General features: G+C 53.5%; 6 protein-coding genes across 6 annotated transcripts; 2 read left to right on the top strand and 4 right to left on the bottom strand.

The window, feature by feature from the left end:
• Window position 1: 1 nt before the first annotated feature.
• On the top strand, window positions 2-2,607 carry BU26DRAFT_566803 (P-loop containing nucleoside triphosphate hydrolase protein; the record flags this gene model as incomplete). The annotated part of the gene is made up of 7 exons (XM_033833575.1): window positions 2-1,003; window positions 1,062-1,332; window positions 1,384-1,613; window positions 1,767-1,779; window positions 1,830-2,033; window positions 2,089-2,361; window positions 2,417-2,607. The coding sequence occupies 7 exons, from the start codon at window positions 2-4 to the stop codon at window positions 2,605-2,607; spliced, it is 2,184 nt and encodes a 727-aa protein (XP_033681427.1).
• Window positions 2,608-2,893: 286 nt separating this feature from the next.
• Window positions 2,894-4,216, bottom strand: BU26DRAFT_566802 (uncharacterized protein; the record flags this gene model as incomplete). The annotated part of the gene is made up of 2 exons (XM_033833574.1): window positions 2,894-4,039; window positions 4,103-4,216. 2 exons carry the CDS (start codon window positions 4,214-4,216, stop codon window positions 2,894-2,896), a joined length of 1,260 nt encoding a protein of 419 aa, XP_033681426.1.
• A 454-nt stretch (window positions 4,217-4,670) lies between these two features.
• On the bottom strand, window positions 4,671-6,681 carry BU26DRAFT_430675 (uncharacterized protein; the record flags this gene model as incomplete). Its single annotated transcript, XM_033823897.1, has 3 exons — window positions 4,671-5,329; window positions 5,377-6,431; window positions 6,587-6,681. 3 exons carry the CDS (start codon window positions 6,679-6,681, stop codon window positions 4,671-4,673), a joined length of 1,809 nt encoding a protein of 602 aa, XP_033681425.1.
• A 2,187-nt stretch (window positions 6,682-8,868) lies between these two features.
• BU26DRAFT_487551 (uncharacterized protein) lies at window positions 8,869-9,810 on the top strand (the record flags this gene model as incomplete). Its single annotated transcript, XM_033825949.1, has 2 exons — window positions 8,869-9,266; window positions 9,384-9,810. The coding sequence occupies 2 exons, from the start codon at window positions 8,872-8,874 to the stop codon at window positions 9,808-9,810; spliced, it is 822 nt and encodes a 273-aa protein (XP_033681424.1).
• Window positions 9,811-11,769: 1,959 nt separating this feature from the next.
• BU26DRAFT_532275 (uncharacterized protein) lies at window positions 11,770-12,673 on the bottom strand (the record flags this gene model as incomplete). Its single annotated transcript, XM_033831089.1, has 2 exons — window positions 11,770-11,814; window positions 11,870-12,673. The coding sequence occupies 2 exons, from the start codon at window positions 12,671-12,673 to the stop codon at window positions 11,770-11,772; spliced, it is 849 nt and encodes a 282-aa protein (XP_033681423.1).
• Window positions 12,674-14,845: 2,172 nt separating this feature from the next.
• On the bottom strand, window positions 14,846-15,907 carry BU26DRAFT_507024 (uncharacterized protein; the record flags this gene model as incomplete). The annotated part of the gene is made up of 1 exon (XM_033826968.1): window positions 14,846-15,907. One exon carries the CDS (start codon window positions 15,905-15,907, stop codon window positions 14,846-14,848), a length of 1,062 nt encoding a protein of 353 aa, XP_033681422.1.
• Window positions 15,908-17,050: the final 1,143 nt, after the last annotated feature.

Below are 17,050 nucleotides of genomic sequence, written 5' to 3'. Positions count from 1 at the left end.
CATGGAGTCCGACGGCGTCCTCACTAACACAACGACGCAGTCGACGAGTCCCGAATGGGAGGGCATATCAGCCGCCGAAGGGAACTTGGAGGATGGGCCTAAGCCGGCAGCGAACAAGCGCATCAGATTCCGCGTCCAATATGTCAGCAAAGAAAACGAGGTGCTTCACCAGTATGAAACATCGGGACCAAACCTAGAGGAAGAGACCGTTGCCTCAGGTCCGAAGCCAGCCTTCGAAGTTGTCACCACGTTCAAGTCCAACAAGAAGGCGGCCATCCAAGAGAACGAGAAAGACACGGAGCAACGCTACACGTCAGCCGCACCATCGCGCAGTATGCGCATCCTGTCTGGAGCAATCGCGCATGCTCTTCGTTCAGTCGTCCAATTCTATCCCAGTCAGGATCTTGCGAGCGATATCATTAAGATCGACTACCCCTATGCGGTTCTCGTGCATCACTACGACGAGTTGGTGGAGTATAGAGAAAGAGTTAGCGTAGACTCGCCCGAAGAGCTCTGTCACCGAGAGAAGGACGCATACGAGGATCTGTGTGTCCTTCTAGAATTCCTCGATGAGCATATCATGCCGGCGGTGGAAGAAGAACGGGCCAGGAACCGACGCGGGTACGTGAGCTATGAAGGGTTTTGGATAAACTTGAAGCCCGGAAACACCATTGTTGCACATGCGGGAACCTCGAATGAATACTACGCAGGAGTAGTGCACTCTCTCTCTGGGGGCCACTTTGTAACACCAGCGACTACCTGGCAGCTCTACTACTGGTCCCTGGATTACGATGGCAGCGTAATTGGTCGCCGAAAATGGAGCATGTCGTTTACCAAGTGGGAAGGAGAGGTAGTCGAGAAGACGAGGTCCGTGGACCTGAGGACCCGGCCCCGCGAAGAGGACGTGGAGACGATAATCGAGCAAGGGAAGTTGTACTGGGGTCTTCTTAAGAAACAGTGCAAGTACTTCAAGGGCAAAACAAAAGAATTCCCACACACCGAAGTAAGCAATAATCCTTATCCACGAGAAGGAAGGAAGAGAAGACTAACCGTAGTTCTAGGTTGACGGTCTTGTGATGGTGGACATAGACGAACTATACGGTGCAAACGACCGCTTCATTCCGCAGTTGATGGACACCGATGTTGACAATCGCGCCTCAATCCCCGGTTGCAGTTGCACAGTTTGTAGTCGCAGAAGAGCCCCAAATGCGAACAGTAGTGGGGTGCTCTTCGAAAACATCTATCCCAAACTAGCCACCGACCTGAAAGACGATCAGCTTTTTCTGCTCCCAAAGAATATGTGGGCCTATGTGTTCAAAACACGGCATTGGGGTAAGCACATACAGAACAAGAACTTATTCCCCTCCACTGATTCGAAAGCAGAGCTTCTTCCGGTTGGGGGGTTCACTCAACCAGACTTTGAGGAGGAGCTTATCGATAACTTGGTGATGGAAGAAAAGAGATTGAAGACGCTCAAGGCCCTAGCGAAAAGCTTTGCTCGCGTCAATCAATTCGGGGAAGGGCTGAAGGAAGAGCACTGGTCAGCAGACTTTGTCAAGGGAAAGGGGAACGGCCTGATATTCCTCTTACATGGAAAGCCGGGAGTGGGTAAGGTACGTCGGTCGCGGTACACACTCCAGCGTGTCTCAGACTTCAACTGCGGAAAGCTCCCCCTAAGGGCCTCTAGCAGGTAAAGTCTTAAGACATGCTAGAGTGTGCCCTCCCCTTATCTAAGACATCCGCTAAGTGAACTGCTACCTTTGCAGACATGCACGGCCGGTGAGCCTTGATGCGTCCTTCAGAAGCTTCCTCCATCCTAATTGCTTCAGAGTGCATTGCCGCCTATACCAGCCGACCTCTCATGGTGTTGACCAGCAGCGACATCGGTACCAATCCGGTTGAGGTAGAAATGAATCTAACCATGCACTTCAAGCGAGCTAGGCGGTGGGGCTCGGTACTGCTGATCGACGAAGCAGACGTATTTATGGAGCGCCGGTCGACAGCGGACCTAACGCGCAACAGTCTCGTGGCCGGTAAGCCACCACATCCAATAGAGCTCACCAAAGACTGACTGACATGATCTTCAAGGGTTCCTGCGTGCTTTGGAATTCTACGAAGGTATCCTCTTCCTAACGACGAACCGCGTGGGCTTCTTCGACGACGCATTCATCTCGAGAATCCACGTCCAGCTCTACTACCCAGACTTTGACGATGTCAGCAGGCGGAAAGTGTGGCAAACATTCATTGACAAGCTGGAGAAAGAGCGGGGAGATTACGTGAGGCTGAACGCAATCGCGAAAGAGTATCTCGATGGTAGCGAGTTGAGGGCCGTTAAATGGAACGGCCGAGAGATTAGAAACGGTGAGGAAGCAGAGTAATATGTCTTGATTTATTTACGGGCGCTAACATGTATCAGCGTTCCAAACGGCAGTCGCACTTGCAGAGTATGAGGCGAAGAAAGATTCAGAGGGAAAGATCCTTCTGACGGATGAGCACTTGAAGTCAGTGGTGGAGATGTCCAAGGACTTCAAGGACTATCTAGACAAGCTTCATCGCGGTGATGAAGGAAAGCGTGCCGCGCGGAGATTCGAGAGATTGGATGAATAGAATGATGTGGGCTTGGTGAGACCACACGCGTTTCTGGCGCCGTTGTACAAACTTCTTGCAGACTGGGCTTCCTAATAATTCGTGTCTTTGGGTTGAAGTATGCGTTGGCATGAGCCTCCATCAGGTGGCGTACCTTGGTCGCCTCCATGTTAATTCGTTGTGAAATAGAGAAGTGGACATTGGGGGGGCTCGTCGAGGCCTTCAGGTAGTAATCAGCCTTTGCTTGCATTGCACTCCCCTGAGCGGACTCTTACCGTGACCTATTGCGCTGCATAGATGCGCCCGCTTATGACGACGTGCTGGAAGCATCCTCGGAGCCAAGCATCGACGTGGTAACACCGGGAATAGAGAATAAGACAGGTTCGTAATAATTGGGCGCAGTACGTCGAACATGCGGCATATTAAGTCGAACAGGTGGATGAGTCTGGAAGTATTTGATGAATTCGCCCAAAAAGTGACGCAGATTCTCCTGTCCCTGAACCTTCCAATAGCAATATGTTTCCTGACGCAAGGCCACGTAGGTGGTTGGGCGACGCACAGGATGTGCTTCCGCACCCTTCTGATAGATGCGGCCATCGATCTCCAGGACCTGGAGACTAGACATCTTCATCAGCCCTCGTGCAACAAACTTCCACGACATATCCGTCAGTGTTACGCTATAGATTTCGATGTGCTGAAGTGTGGCATCGTGGAGCTTGAGAAATCGCCGGAGCTGGCTGCCGCTGATGTAGATGCTGCAGAGCAAGAGCGTTGAGAGGTGAGGATGAAGGGTCTTGGCGAAGTTCGTGACAAACAGGTCTTCACAGCCATGGCAAATCCGGAGGCATGGCGCAGCCCCACAGCACCCGAACAGACATAGCTCCTCCATCCCTCGACTGGCTGAGACTAACTGCGAGAATCCTGGATTTGAATCGCTAGAACGGAAGTTCTTGATGTGGAATCCTTCCTTGTTCTCTTTCAGTATCTCCTTGATATTGGCCCCTGATTCTCTGGGCGGACCTTGTTCAACCTCGAGCAACAATAGCCCCTTGATGTGTGGAGAATATAGGGCGAGATTCTCAACCAAAGCTTGGTAGCCGGGGTCGACGGCCATATTTCGTGGGTACATGCGCAGGATTACCAGCTTCCGCGGAAATTGAGCTTTCGTCAGGGCGCCTAAGACGGTATCGTATCCTTCAAACCACGGTTCTATAGATATCAAGGCTTTTGCATTTCTCAGGTTTCGGAAGATCTCTGCAAGGAGATCCCGTGCCTCGGTTGAATAGATAAAGGCATCCTCCGCTTCTTGTCGCAGATACCTCTCGTAGTCCGACAGATCGTTGTCATCCGTCATGTGAGGTCGATGTAGTTCGATACGCTCGATCTTATCTCGAAATTCCGGGATCTTGGTGAGATGGAGGAAAACTGATAGACCGGAGAATGAAAGCCAGACCTCGGGTTCACTCAATCTTATATAGCGGACAGAAGCATCTTAGAGTGTCTGCTGGTAGAGAACCTTGCACGTCAACCGGAGGGAGCCGAAGTCCTCGGCTTCTAGAAACATGCTGATATGGCTTACGAGTTCGGTCGGCAGGATAGCCAGGCCTGGATACATCGCTGGATCCGTCATGGTAGGATACGCTCGAGTCCGGTATATTAAGACTTCCTTTGAGGCAATAGATGAGTGCTTGAACCTCTCCTTGTTGAGCGGTTTCGAGGGTTTGGTATGCCGATATATTGTGATAGGAAGAAGTGGTAGACTGCGGTGACGTCGAAGCTAACTCCAGTCGGGTTTGGGCTGCGCAGTTGGGTGTCGATAGAGTTGTCGAGAGGGGACGATCCTTATATAGCGAGATCGCCCCGTGCGAGGAAAAAGCAGGTAATAGCCTTTTTCACAGCAGCAGTAGATTGTATTGCCTCACTAAAAGCGAGTACTCTAGACTCGAGTTCGGACGCGTCCTCGGCAACCCTTCCATGGCTGGCGAGTTACTCGGACCTCGGTGAATGTGGACGTTGGCTGCACAGCTTGTGGACGGCGATATACGAGATGGAAGGAGTCCCCGCGGAAAGGAGTGTTACCGTTCTCAAATGCCGAACCCAGTGAAGTTGAAATCAAAATCTCCTGACCCGAAGTGGAGAAACGAAGACGTTCCAAGATTGAAGTCATTCTCAAAGCTGCTGCCCGTCAAGTCGCCTCCGTATAGTTCGTTGCCGTTTGTCGCTAGTGGAAGCGTAGTGTTGGCCGACTGCACATAATGGAGGCCGGACGGACTCACGCCATTGGCTATGCGCGGGTGGGTGGTATCGGAGGGGCTCCTAATCTTAGAGAAAGCCATCTTCTCCAGCCCGTCAGCCATAAGATGCACGAGATGCCACTTTCCGACGGCGGTCGATCGGAATTGCTGCACCGCCTTGGTCGTCAAGTCGTACACGATGGTGTCTTCAATATATTGTCCGCTGTGCTGAGTAGCGATCTTGACCAGGAAGACGCAGGCGAAGGCGATCATGGAGTGGAGATAATGCGGTATTCCCACGAGGCTTTCGCGTATGTCGTAATCGTTCAGTAGCATTTCGATGGTGGATCTCGCAGCACTGACGGCTGCTGATGCGCTCTCTTGGAAGTAGGACGGCACCGGTGCGCCTTTTAGGCCACGGAAGACATGGGAGTGGAGATGAAGCTTTGCAAGGTGGTGATGTAGTATGACGCCCTTGGTGGGGAATTCGCCTATGAATTGGTGCAGCTCTGCTGCGGTCAGCGCTGGGCGATCTCGACACAGGATGGTAGCATACTGAGTAGCTCTGTAGTCCAATAGCCCATCCACTGGTCGATCTGGCGACCGAAATTCGTCAACTGCGACGCAAAAGCCTTCGGTACTGGCTCGCCGATGTCGGGTCCGAAGAGCTCACGAACGTTGCTCATGATAATCAGTAAAGCCATTTGACTGACCAGCCTCTTATCGGACTCGGTGAAGACTGAAGTCCTCATGAGCTCTTCCCAGCCGGATATTGACGCGTCTTCGCGCACAATAGAGGGCCTGCCGTACAGGATGGAGAGATGATGGTCGCAGATATACAGAACATACCATATCCGCATACATTCCATGGCTTCTTCGCTGTTGTTCGCCAGTACACGGTGGTAGCTGCTGCTCAGATTGACTTCGGTGGCTCGCCGAATCGCATAGCCGGAGAGTGTCCACGAGAGGTCGTGAAGCCAGTAGCTTCCAATGCAAATCGCGCGCATGTGATCGCGATCAACGCGCCGATCGAACATAGAGGCTGCCATAAGCCGCTGAAACTCGCGCTTGCAGACCCCGTAGAGGTGGTTGCTCATTGGATCGTGGAGAGCCGCAACCGCACATATGCAGGCAGTCAGGATTGGCGAGCCACGGCGCAGACTCTCGAGATCTCGATACTTGCCGCCCCCAATCATATACATAAAATGGTCTATCCTATTCAGATACAGATTGACGAGACGTTCGGCATCTTCGAAGCTGACAAGGCCATGTGAGATGAAGTCGTTCACCGGGTGGGTTGGAGCAGCAGTGGGGGATAGTTGTGATTCATCCCCCGCATCGTCGGAACGGAGGGCTCTTAGTCTCGTAATTTGATAGAGCGACTCGATGGGCACATGAGGTACGGCGTCGTCCCTGGGAGAGACGCGAGGCGAATTGTCGCACGACGGTCCTGGTTCTTCTCGCTCGAAGACATCTTCATGAGGCGAGGCCTCAATATGCTGCGAAGCGTTCGTTTGCAGTGGAGGAAGTGTGGGGAGAGACAGTCTTCCCAGCACCTGCTCTAAGGCGGAATGGATATGACCGAGGTCGCTGATGACGGTATTCTTCCACCTAACTTCATTAGCATGGAATGATGGCATGCTAGCCACGAAGACCACCCTAGAGCAGAAGTGGCATCGGTTAACTGCTCGGAAGCACTTAAATATGCGGCATAGACCGATTTCTATGCCGTTTGAGAAAGGGCGTATTCGCAATGCTATACTTACTGTGAACGTTCCTCAATCAAAGTCTGCAGACTCTTATTAAGCACACAGGATAAGTTCCGCTCAGTACACCGTTTACATGGCGGCCCGTCATCCATGATGCATTTGATCTGTACACCAGTTAGCTATCCTCTCGTCCTGTCACGGACTTCTTTGCGAAACCCCAACCTTCTGCTTCCTGCACGCCGCGCAAGCCTTCACTTTCCGCGAAATAGTCGGAGCGAAGGCCGACATATCTGCGCTAAGCTCCGAGGACCGGGGTAGCGCTGTTGGCGACATCGACGTTCCAGGTCCATTGGTATCGTTCGTTTGCGACCACGTCCGTTTCGGCGGCATCTTGGGGGGTGGAGGTCGACCTGGAACCGCGAAGTGTGATTTTGCAAGCTTCCAGACGGCTTGAATGAGTGTCGGTCATCGGGCCGATTGGGAGCGAGAGTCATCGAGCGGGGGCGGTTGGAGAGCGAGTGGAGAAGACGGCAAATCCGCCATTTGTCATTGGCCGCTTGCAGCCGACGTGGTCCATTCAAAAATTGCGGGCTGCGGTGCCGAAAGAATCTGTCCACATGTTGGCCATCGAACGGGCAAGTCCGTGGTGAAGGGTGTGTCGTTACTCGTGAGGCCCAACTGACTTCGGATGAAATGATCGGCCGACGCCGAGCCGCTAGCCGAGACCATGTGACTCTAACTTCTCCAGGGCTCGGGCCAATGCGGGCGCTCCGACGACTCGCTTCATGATTGCGAAGAGCTCGCGATCCTTTCATTCTCTGAGCAGCAATTCGTTCTTGCTCTCGGGTTTCTTGATCTACAGACCAACCCTCCTCGTTCCATCGACACGCGTAAAGTGGCTGTATCCAGGGCGAGCAGCCGAGCCCATCCTCGCCGACAGCACTTCCTGCGCTGATACCTCTTCTTTTCCTTCTCAAAGGGCAAATCTCCATGCTCTCAGATCTCCATACAATCGATCTCAATTCACGCGGCTGACGTCACTCTGGTGATCTTAAGGCCCCCAGCCTCATCCTCGGCCCCAAGCAGAGCTCGTTGAGGCTACGAAATTGCTGCTCCACAACAGGCTATCGTAAGACTTGGGGCAAGGCTCGTTCATCCAAAAACGGTTCCAAGTTGCGTGTAGCGTTGGCAAATCAAACCTTCCAAGGGCGTAGCACAAGCCACACCGTTTCAGATCGCGTGTGGCACAGCCTTTCTCGTGCGATGGGGGCCGAATCCTTCCACTGACGTCTTCCCGACTTTCTACAATTCTCTTTATCCTCTTACACCTGTGTTTGGAGCTCCAACCGAAGTTTCCGTCGCTTTGGGTAGCCATGTCGTCGCCTAATCCCAACCAGCAGTACCCGTACCTAGGATTCGCCGGCCAGCCATACCAACAGACAGCAGCGCCGTATCCAGACAACCGATACTCGCAAAGCCATCCCCACAACTACCAGTATCAGGGACAACATTCCCCAGCGGACTATGTGCAACCGCATTACGGGACGACGGCAACCACTTCCGTCGTCGCTGAACTCCCCGCGCCGCTTCCCCCAGCGCCACCAACATCAACACCGCAGCAGCAGTTGAACGAAGATGAGATGCTTGCACGCAAGCTGTCGCAGATGGAACTAGAAGAGGCGAGACGGAGGTCGAGCAGCAATTTGAGCAATCGCGCATCGCAGTATTCTCTACGAGCGTCTCCGAGTCCTAGTCCCCAGATCCCCCAAGGTCAACCATACCAGCCTGCGCAGACACGAGTGCATTCTCAAAGTGTATCGCCACTTGCTCCTACAGGCCCGTTCCCGCATGAATCCAGCGTCAGCCTGCTCCCAGAAGTCGTGGAAGGACCGCGGCCTGTTTCCTTTCTCGCAAAATCGCCGGCTTCACCAGCTTCACCGGCTTCATCCGCGCCAATACCGCTTCCAAGAAACGATTTTCCAGAGGTTGTTGCAGGCCCACGTCCCGTTTCCATTCCTCGAGCGTCACCAACTTCATTTACACCAATACCACATCCAACAGCTCATCTCCCTCCGGCGCCAAAGGATCCCGTGTCCCTATCAGCATACCTGGAGCGACACAGGCAGGTGCCCTACCCGCCGCAATGGGCTCTTCCTCCCGCAGTCTCGACATTGTATGGATCTTTCGTCCACGCTCCCAAAGCAGACTGGTTGGACATCCCGGTTTCAAGAGAGTGGCGTACTACGCGCTCCGGGAAAGCAAGAGCACCGGGTCCGCCCGCGTTCGCCTTCGGCTTCAAGTCGAAAGGTGGCAGTTACCGGGATCCGCGGTTCTCCTGGACCATGACACCTTCGCCCAGAAAGGACAAGATCACCAAGTCGCATCCAGGGAGCTGGATATACAACCTACGAATGGACCTCGATACCGGCATTCGGAAAAGCGAGCTGCTTACTCCACCGACCGAAAAGGACCTCATCACCACCTACGTCCACGCGGCAAACTACGACAGCCTGCGCTTTGTGGGCCCGGACGGCCGTCTGTACATGTGGGTTGCCCATGCGCCGCTCAGTTCTGCGAACGGCTCAAGGTACGATACCATACGACATGCGCTCTTTTCGTCCACATACGGCCAGCACGATCCCCTCTACGGCGAGATCGTCGCGGACCACACGTACTGGGACGGCTTCATCGACTACAACGAAGTGCACGCAGGCAGTTCTTGCCACGGCTGCGGCGCGTCTCCCATCCGTGGCCTCCGCTGGAAATGCAAGTCGTGCGTCGACCACGACATATGCGAAAACTGCCGCCTATCTAGTACCTCTGTTAAAAGCACCTGCTCTTTCACCCTTGTCAGCCTCCCCGACGAAGCCCTCTACATCCGCTCGCCGACCGTGGATCCCGCGCTCGTGGTAGCCACACTCCAGATCCTGAAGGATTGGGAACTGCATACACTTAGGAAGCAGAAGCGGAGGGACCCAGAGGGATTTAAGATTAGCGAAGATGCGGCGCGGAAGACAGATCTGGGGAGGATGAGGTATTGGCGGGCGACGGATTTTGAGGTGAAGAAGGGCCCGCCGGGTGATGGAGCGGTGCATGGGACGCTTGTCAAGGCGCATGAGGCTGCGAGCACCGTAGGAAATGTGGTGGAGCTCGCGGCGAGCATTGGAAGTGCTGTTGGCGGCGATTCGAGACCGGGTGGGGATGGAGGGGGTGCGGCCGATGGGGGAGGAGGAAGTGGTGGTGGTGGCGGTGGAGGCGGAGGTGGAGGTGGAGGAAGTTGATGTGGATAGCAACTATCTACAGAAGTATACATGTACCCTTTTCAACCTATGCTTTCAACGTGGATAGAGCCATGCAGCCGGCCACGAGAGTCGCCAATCACCTATCCCGCCTTTGAGAGCGTCTGGTGCTGAATCAGCGCTTAGCTAAGCATTTGTCCCTGTCAACACGCGAGCGAGATCCCAGCACCAACTGTATTCCACCTACGGCTCCACGACGCCGGCTATGGTGATAACGGCGGTTATGGCTTTCTCAATGACAGTACACAGGAAACCCATCGCGACAATACGCCGAAATTGCGCCCACCGAACGCGCTCGCAACGCGCCGAAGTTTTTCCTCCGCCCCCATGAAGCACCCCCGAACACACGCGCCGGACGCTCTTCATGAACTGCAATCGGAATCCACACGTCACTCTCCGTGAGGGTGTAAGTGCTCTAGAATCGCCGGAATGAGCATGATTTTTGCCGCCTTCTCGTCTGGAAACAGGGCAGGGGCGAGCACCATCAGCTCCTCGACAAGAGATTTAATTATCTCAGACGTCTCGCCATGGCCTTTCCAGTGGATAAGGGGGGCCAACGCGGTCATGAAGGTTGAGAAGATCTCGAGCGCATGTTCCACTTGGAGGCTCCGGCTGGAGAAGACAGCGAAGTCCGTGTCACCATCTCCCTTCTGCCACGCCAGGTCTTGGGCCGCTGGCGGCAGTCGTTCGTGTTCATCCGCGATATGCTTGTATAGGCTGGAGTAACGGCTACCAAAAACTGGATATTCTTGGAATAGGTTCTGTCTGGTCTCGGTGGAGCGCCCTACTTGCATCCCGTAAGGGCTCGGGCAAACAAGCACTTGGAGATTTAGCCATTTATTAAGCCAGCTGAAGGCTATTCCCGGCGACGAGTTCGATCCGACAACCCGCAAAAATGGCTTCACGGAGAGACCTGTGTCGTTTCAATTAGCTTGAACGAGTTTCAGCTCCTTAGCTCTCTACCCTAGTGTGAATGCGTAAAGAGGAGCTTGGGCGAAGGCCGAATGCCGAAGGCGGGAAGAGAGCAGACTATTCTTACCTGCATGGCTAGCACGAGCACCGCTAGCCCAAAGAGTCAACGATGCGCAGATTTGCTCCCCCGCATCAAATCCGTCGATCCCGGGGTCCAGTATCCAAAGCCTCTGATATTTTGAAGAGTAAACGCAAGGAGACTTAAATTTCATCTTGTACCTCCTCAGCACCCTGAAATCGCTCTCGCTTCCTAGCTGGCCGTGAAACCGAGCTGGGATCAACTCCTTTGGAATCCTTTGCACGAGATGGACGTCCCATGATAGATCATCCCCCAGTGGGTACTCACCTTTCCAATGGACAGACGGATCTGTGCACAAGCGGTTTACGACGGCCTCTAGAGTCGCTTTCAATTGTCGAGCGATTCCGAAATCTTCGGCCCGTGGGGCAAGCAGCCTTTGCAGGGTAATCAGAAGGTCGATCTCACGATTGGCAAGGGAAGCTGTTGCAATCCCCCTTGCCTCACTCTTGCCCGGATTCCAGGTGTAACCCCAAAGACCTCTGTTGTCCAGCATGAGTCCGAAGGTTCCTGTGACCAAGTTGAACGACTGGGAGGCGTACGTCCAATCGTCCAAAGAATGTGAGCATTCCGGAAAGTCTAGGTTAATAAGTCCTTCGGCGCCTGCAAGGTCGAATTGGCTGTCAATGAAGATCGCAAGCCAGGCGGCCCCGTCCTCTGGGGAGACGGATGTAGCGGGGTTCTGAAGCCAGTCCCCTTCGTACCCAAGCCCGAACGCAGGTCATGAGAAGCGTCATTCCCAAGGACAATATCGTTGCCGACCAATGAATTGCTCGCAGTCCGATGAACTGGCACACACAACCAGCAAATGCCGTAAATGTTGCGACGGCGGAGAGTTTCCTGGTCATTTATCAATTACCTCGAGCATGAATTTGGCGGCGGGACATCACTTCCTACCTATAGTCCTTCTTGTTCAACCTCGACACTCGGATTTGAGGCTCTCCGGGTGCGCAGACGGAGACGTACTGGTCAAAGTGTTGCTCGCCCACAGACGTTGGTCGTTGGAGCATGATAATTTGCATTGGGACTCCTTTCGGGGTTAGGAACGAAGTTAAGCTCTGTTGTGCTGCCTTCAATGGTTCTTGAGCAGAGCGTAAGCCCTGCGATGAGCGTAACGGTGCCTAGTAGGTAGCAGGGATAACCGTACGACGCAACTCTCCAACCCCAACGGTACTGCATGACTCCGGGGAATACGACCGCGCTCAGCTGAGCTACTGTTCCCACGAGCACCCATGCCCATAATTCGACGTTTGAGACAGTGGACCCAGGAGCATTCAGCGTAAGGTTGGGAGCTTCGCCTAGTTCCTCCAGTTCATCGCTTGAGAGCTTACGCCCACGCGTATCCACCAGATACCCGTCCAAGTATGCATCCTTCAGATTTCGAGCAATGAGTCCCGACTTCTCGTGGGTGATAACGATCTGAAGTGTCTTGGGAGATCCGAACGTGCGCACGACTTGCTGATCATCCCACATTTCGCACACCTCATGGGAGGTTGACGAAAGGAGTTCAGCTTCCGCAGTGGCTTTGCTTTCGCGCGCTCTCCCGACAATAGTTTTCAGACGCTTCACTCCGCTGACTCGAATCGTGCTGACCAGGATTGTCATTATCCCCAGAGGCCCGAGAGAGAGGAGGATGTTGTCGGCCCAGCCCATAGACATACTAAGGAACTGCTTCGTCACTTGCTCGCCGAATAGGGTGAGGAGCGGTGCGAGATCGCTGAGGAGGTTGTTCGAGAATTCCTGGCCGACGAAGGAGGAATGGGAGGATGTCGTATTCGGAGATATGGGCCTCGACATTGCCACGAGAAGCGAAAGGGCTTAACAAGAAGTCCCCACTCGAGACCGCTGCGATGGTAATGGCGTCCGGAAGGCAAGAGTGAGGGAAATGTGGTCGGTGTTCCTGGTTGTTTCCATCACTCTGAATTCCTGACACCAGAGTACCATCGTGATACCGGCCCCACGCACCTGCCGCCAGTGCACCCACAACCCCGCCGAAGGGTCGGACAAAGGTTTCATCAACGTCGCTCGTGTGCTGTCATAAGAGTATTGGTTGGACAGCCTCAGAGACGATAGGGAACACAGGATGAAGATGCGGAATCGATTGAACAATGCGGAGCTGGAGGGTCGTACGGGTGCTTCGCATGGCATATTATAGATACCTTCACGCCAGTAAGGCAAGACAGGTGCGTTGGCCCGACACGCTTTCCTGTGAGCTAAAAATTAAGCTAAATTTAGTGTGAGCGTCGTCGTCCGCGCCAGCTTCAGACCATGACCTCCTTGCCAGGTCTCGTACCAACCCAGAGGAACATGTGCGCCCAGCGAAGAAAACCCCACCTGTTAACCCCATCCTCCGGGCTTCGCAAGCTCGCAAAGCCGTCTACGCTCCGTCCAAAATGCCTCCACCCCGTCAGCACTGGTTCCCGTGGAATGCTACACGGTGGGAGCAGGATGACGGTAAACTTGGGCTCTATTGCTACCCCATCATTTAGTGCCTTCAAGATTTCGATTCCTGTCAAGTATGAAGCTTTCCGGCAATAATCCAGCTTTCTGGCAATTATTTAGCTTTCCGGCGATAATTCAGCTTTCTGGCAACAATTCAGCTTTCTGGCAACAATTCAGCTTCCGGCAAGTATACAGGTTCCGGCAAGTATTCAAGAGCAAGAATTCAGATGCCGGCAGGAATTCACCTTGAAATTCGCCAACAAAACAATAACAAACCAACACGCATTTACCTTCCTCCATTTCTGCTAACAACTCGGTTTCCGTCAACAATCTCCACTCCGAGCAAAAATTAGAGTTCTACGAGTGACCCTAAGGACGTTGTAGTCATAGAATAGCCCTCCGCTTATGCCAGGAGTCCTGCTTCTTCCATCCCGTCCTGAGTCCTCTCGATTTGGCGCGAGGTAATTCAGCCAGGGGTAGTCCTTGGTGATGAGAACATTAAGTGCTGACATTTTTTGTCGGACATTGGATTATTAGTCGCCGGGAGGTTACTCCACGTGAAACCCGATTTGGAAGCAGCAGGCCTTTGGCACACATAACCTCCGTCCAGAAAGTACTCTCGATTGCAACAAGCGCACAATCTGATAGGGACAAGCTGTGATGCTCTGGGGCCTGTGAATGCAGAGGAGGGAGTTTGGCAGCCAGCGCGCCTCGTTTCAGGCGATAGTTTTACGACGGAGTTCTGCGCGCTGTAACGCATGATGCCCGCCGAGTAAGCCACTACCATTGATTGCAACTTCGCATCGCGCTAGGCGATAGGCATCACAGACTTATTTGCAGATCATCGTGCCGTGAGCCTTCTTGTCTGGCAGTGCTAAGGTGTGGGTAAGAGCAAATCGCGGCCGGACTCATGCATCTCCGACTAATAACTGATCATCACAGGTTCACAAATCCCTCTCGGCAACCGCGGCGAATGATGCAGCTGCGCGTGGACTCTTCGAGTGACACTTTGTAGAAAGGCGAAGTAGTTCTAAGGAGACTTGAATTGCTGACGGATGCTGCACTTTCGGACGACGCATGATAGTTTCCGAAGAGAACTTCAAATCCCGCCTTTCGAGCTCAGCACTCCAAATGTGGCAAATAGAGCCGTCTCGTTCTATTCTGTACGGCGCTGATGAATCTGACCGGCTGCGTCAGTATATCATGAAGGACTTTTCGCCGGATCAGATCCTCGCACAGCCACATGCGCGCAGTCATTAATTCGTTCAACCTCGTTACAAAAAGCATACCAGCATATCATATGTACAGCACCAGAAATAAAGAGGACGAGTACTTCATTTTGAATTACGTTAAGGGTTCCCAATTACCCTGGAGAACATTTCGTTTTCATTCATATAAGGCGGATGTCGACGCTTGGTCTTGTTAGATGCCAATCAGCTTATGTGCTGCGAGGCTCAGACTCTTGCGCTTCTTCCAGCGAAGTCTCGTCGGAAGCAACGCCACCGTCCGCGATCACCATTCCACCGTTCATACTCGCCTCCTAGCCTCGTCCCGTCCAGCAGGCACCATGCGCTCACCCAGAATCTCTCCTTTCATCGTATCCCAATGTTCATCCCTACGCTGCTGGTAATGCTGATACACCGGATCATCCACATCTGCCCCGTCCCGATCCAATACCCGGTTATAGAACCGAATACAGACACGGTGATAGCGCGTCGTCTCGCGGAGAACCCAGTACCGACTCGGTGCCAAACCGTGGAGTAGCTCCTCCGATCGCCCCCGGATAATTCGGAGGACATCGGGCATTGGCATGGGAGTGGTAGGCTCGCGTCGGATGCTATGGAAGATACAGTTGTTTTCGCCGCATACGAGACAGGCGCGGCAGAGGGGACACGTGTACCGTCCTTTCGACTGCTCGAGCCAGTTCTTGAAACAGGCCTTGCAGAGGACGTGTCCGCACGGCGCTCGCTGGGGAGTGCGCTCACCTTCAATCGTATCAGGGCGCTCGAACTCCTCTGTACACACTTGGCATTCCTGATGCTCCCAGTCGCCGACCCGGTCAGTCTTGACAGCCTTCAGGCCATTCGCGCGCCGAAACAAGTACAGTTGATCCGGATCCCGCACCAGGTTCTCCGGCTTACTCACCTCCCTGAACCACCTATTCAGCTCAACAAACGCCATCTTGCACTTCCGCAACAGCCCTCCCCCTAGGCGCTCATAGTCCACTATCGCAAGCCACTGGTGCTGCTTCATATTCCGGCGCTGCGGATGCTTCAGTACAGCATCTGCAACCCACGCATGGAACCCCTGTAAGTTGTGGAAGCTAGGGAGGCGGGAATAGATGAGACGCAGGTAGCCACACTTGGTCATATTGACAATCCCGGGATCGCGGGCTTCAAGGGCCAGGATGATACGGGTGGTGAAGTGTTGGAAGGACATCATGGCGGCGCCGAATGGACACTTCGGGTCTTTGTCGTGGCTTTGGAAGGAGTATGTATGTTTGAGGCGGTCGATCCACCGGGAGATGAACTCGTTTTCCCATGCCGTCTCGGCAGCCTGTGTTTCCTCTGTCGGTTGCTGTGCGTCCATGTCAGGGGTTGCTTTAGACTGGAGTGGGGAACTGTGGGAAGAGGCAAAGTCTCCGTTTTATGCAACGTATAGCCGACGAGGCGTTCGCTGTGATTGAACATCGCGTAGTCACTACGGGTATCGAACCCTCTACTGGACCTCGATTGCATTGTGAAAGGCCCGCTGCCTCACCGAGTAACTGATGGGACTTTCGACCTCATTGTGAAGTTACTGGAGTCCGATCCGAACAATGCAGCAGAGATTCAATGTTTCTCAGTCTTCTCATCAGTTCTGGATATTATCCGCTCCAAGCAAGATGCCTACTGGGTAAGATGTTACATGGACCCATCTTGCACCTCGCACGCTCGAAGGAAGCTCGAGAGCAGGGTAGCAACTCCAGTTCAACCAAGACACAATCCCATAGCCATTCCAGTAGCTCAGGAGAAAAACATCCAGCCTAGCTCGAAGCTTTTTTGGCGAAGCAGCGACTGGGCATGCTCCACATTTGTCACGTGATGTATACATCAGCAAAACCTCCAAAAGGTCTCCCAATATGGATGGAACGTTCTGAAAGTTTGATTGGTTCGTAACGGAAGGCTACCTAATGGGAACTGCTTATCTGATTCGACCTATAAGAGTGCATTACGAACCCCAAAGGCCCCCAATCCGTAAATCCGACATCAGCTACTCGCAGGAGAGGAATTATGCAAGCGTAGTCGGGGGATCGACGGAAACGCTTACGTTAGGAATGGCGAACATCTCTATCTCCCAGTAATCATGCTGACGACGGTGGAGCTGCACTGTTCCCATCGATTCGTTTAGGAATGTATCGATTGCAGCAGCACCTAATACGACTACTTGATAGTACGGCAGGCGGGGATAATATGCTCCAACTCGAAGTATGGCGCCTTTTCGTGACTTCTGATATAGTCCAGCAAGCCGGAGACCCTCCAGATATATCGCTGTTCGCAGCGTACTGAAGATTTTGGTCCAGGAACCGCATGTAAGCTTGATGCTCAACATGTCGAAGTCTACCAAGGTATCGCTTTGGGTGGCCACGAATGACCTCAGCCGGTCGTCGTCGATGTAAAGATCGGCGAGCTTCAGTTCGCGTAGCTTGCGATAGTACCGTGGAAAGATAGCGTTACTAATGAGGTAGGAACT

Source organism: Trematosphaeria pertusa, assembly GCF_010094035.1.
Source record: "Trematosphaeria pertusa strain CBS 122368 unplaced genomic scaffold BU26scaffold_10, whole genome shotgun sequence".
Classification (NCBI taxonomy): domain Eukaryota; kingdom Fungi; phylum Ascomycota; class Dothideomycetes; order Pleosporales; family Trematosphaeriaceae; genus Trematosphaeria; species Trematosphaeria pertusa.
This window is presented reverse-complemented; position numbering and strand designations above follow the sequence as displayed.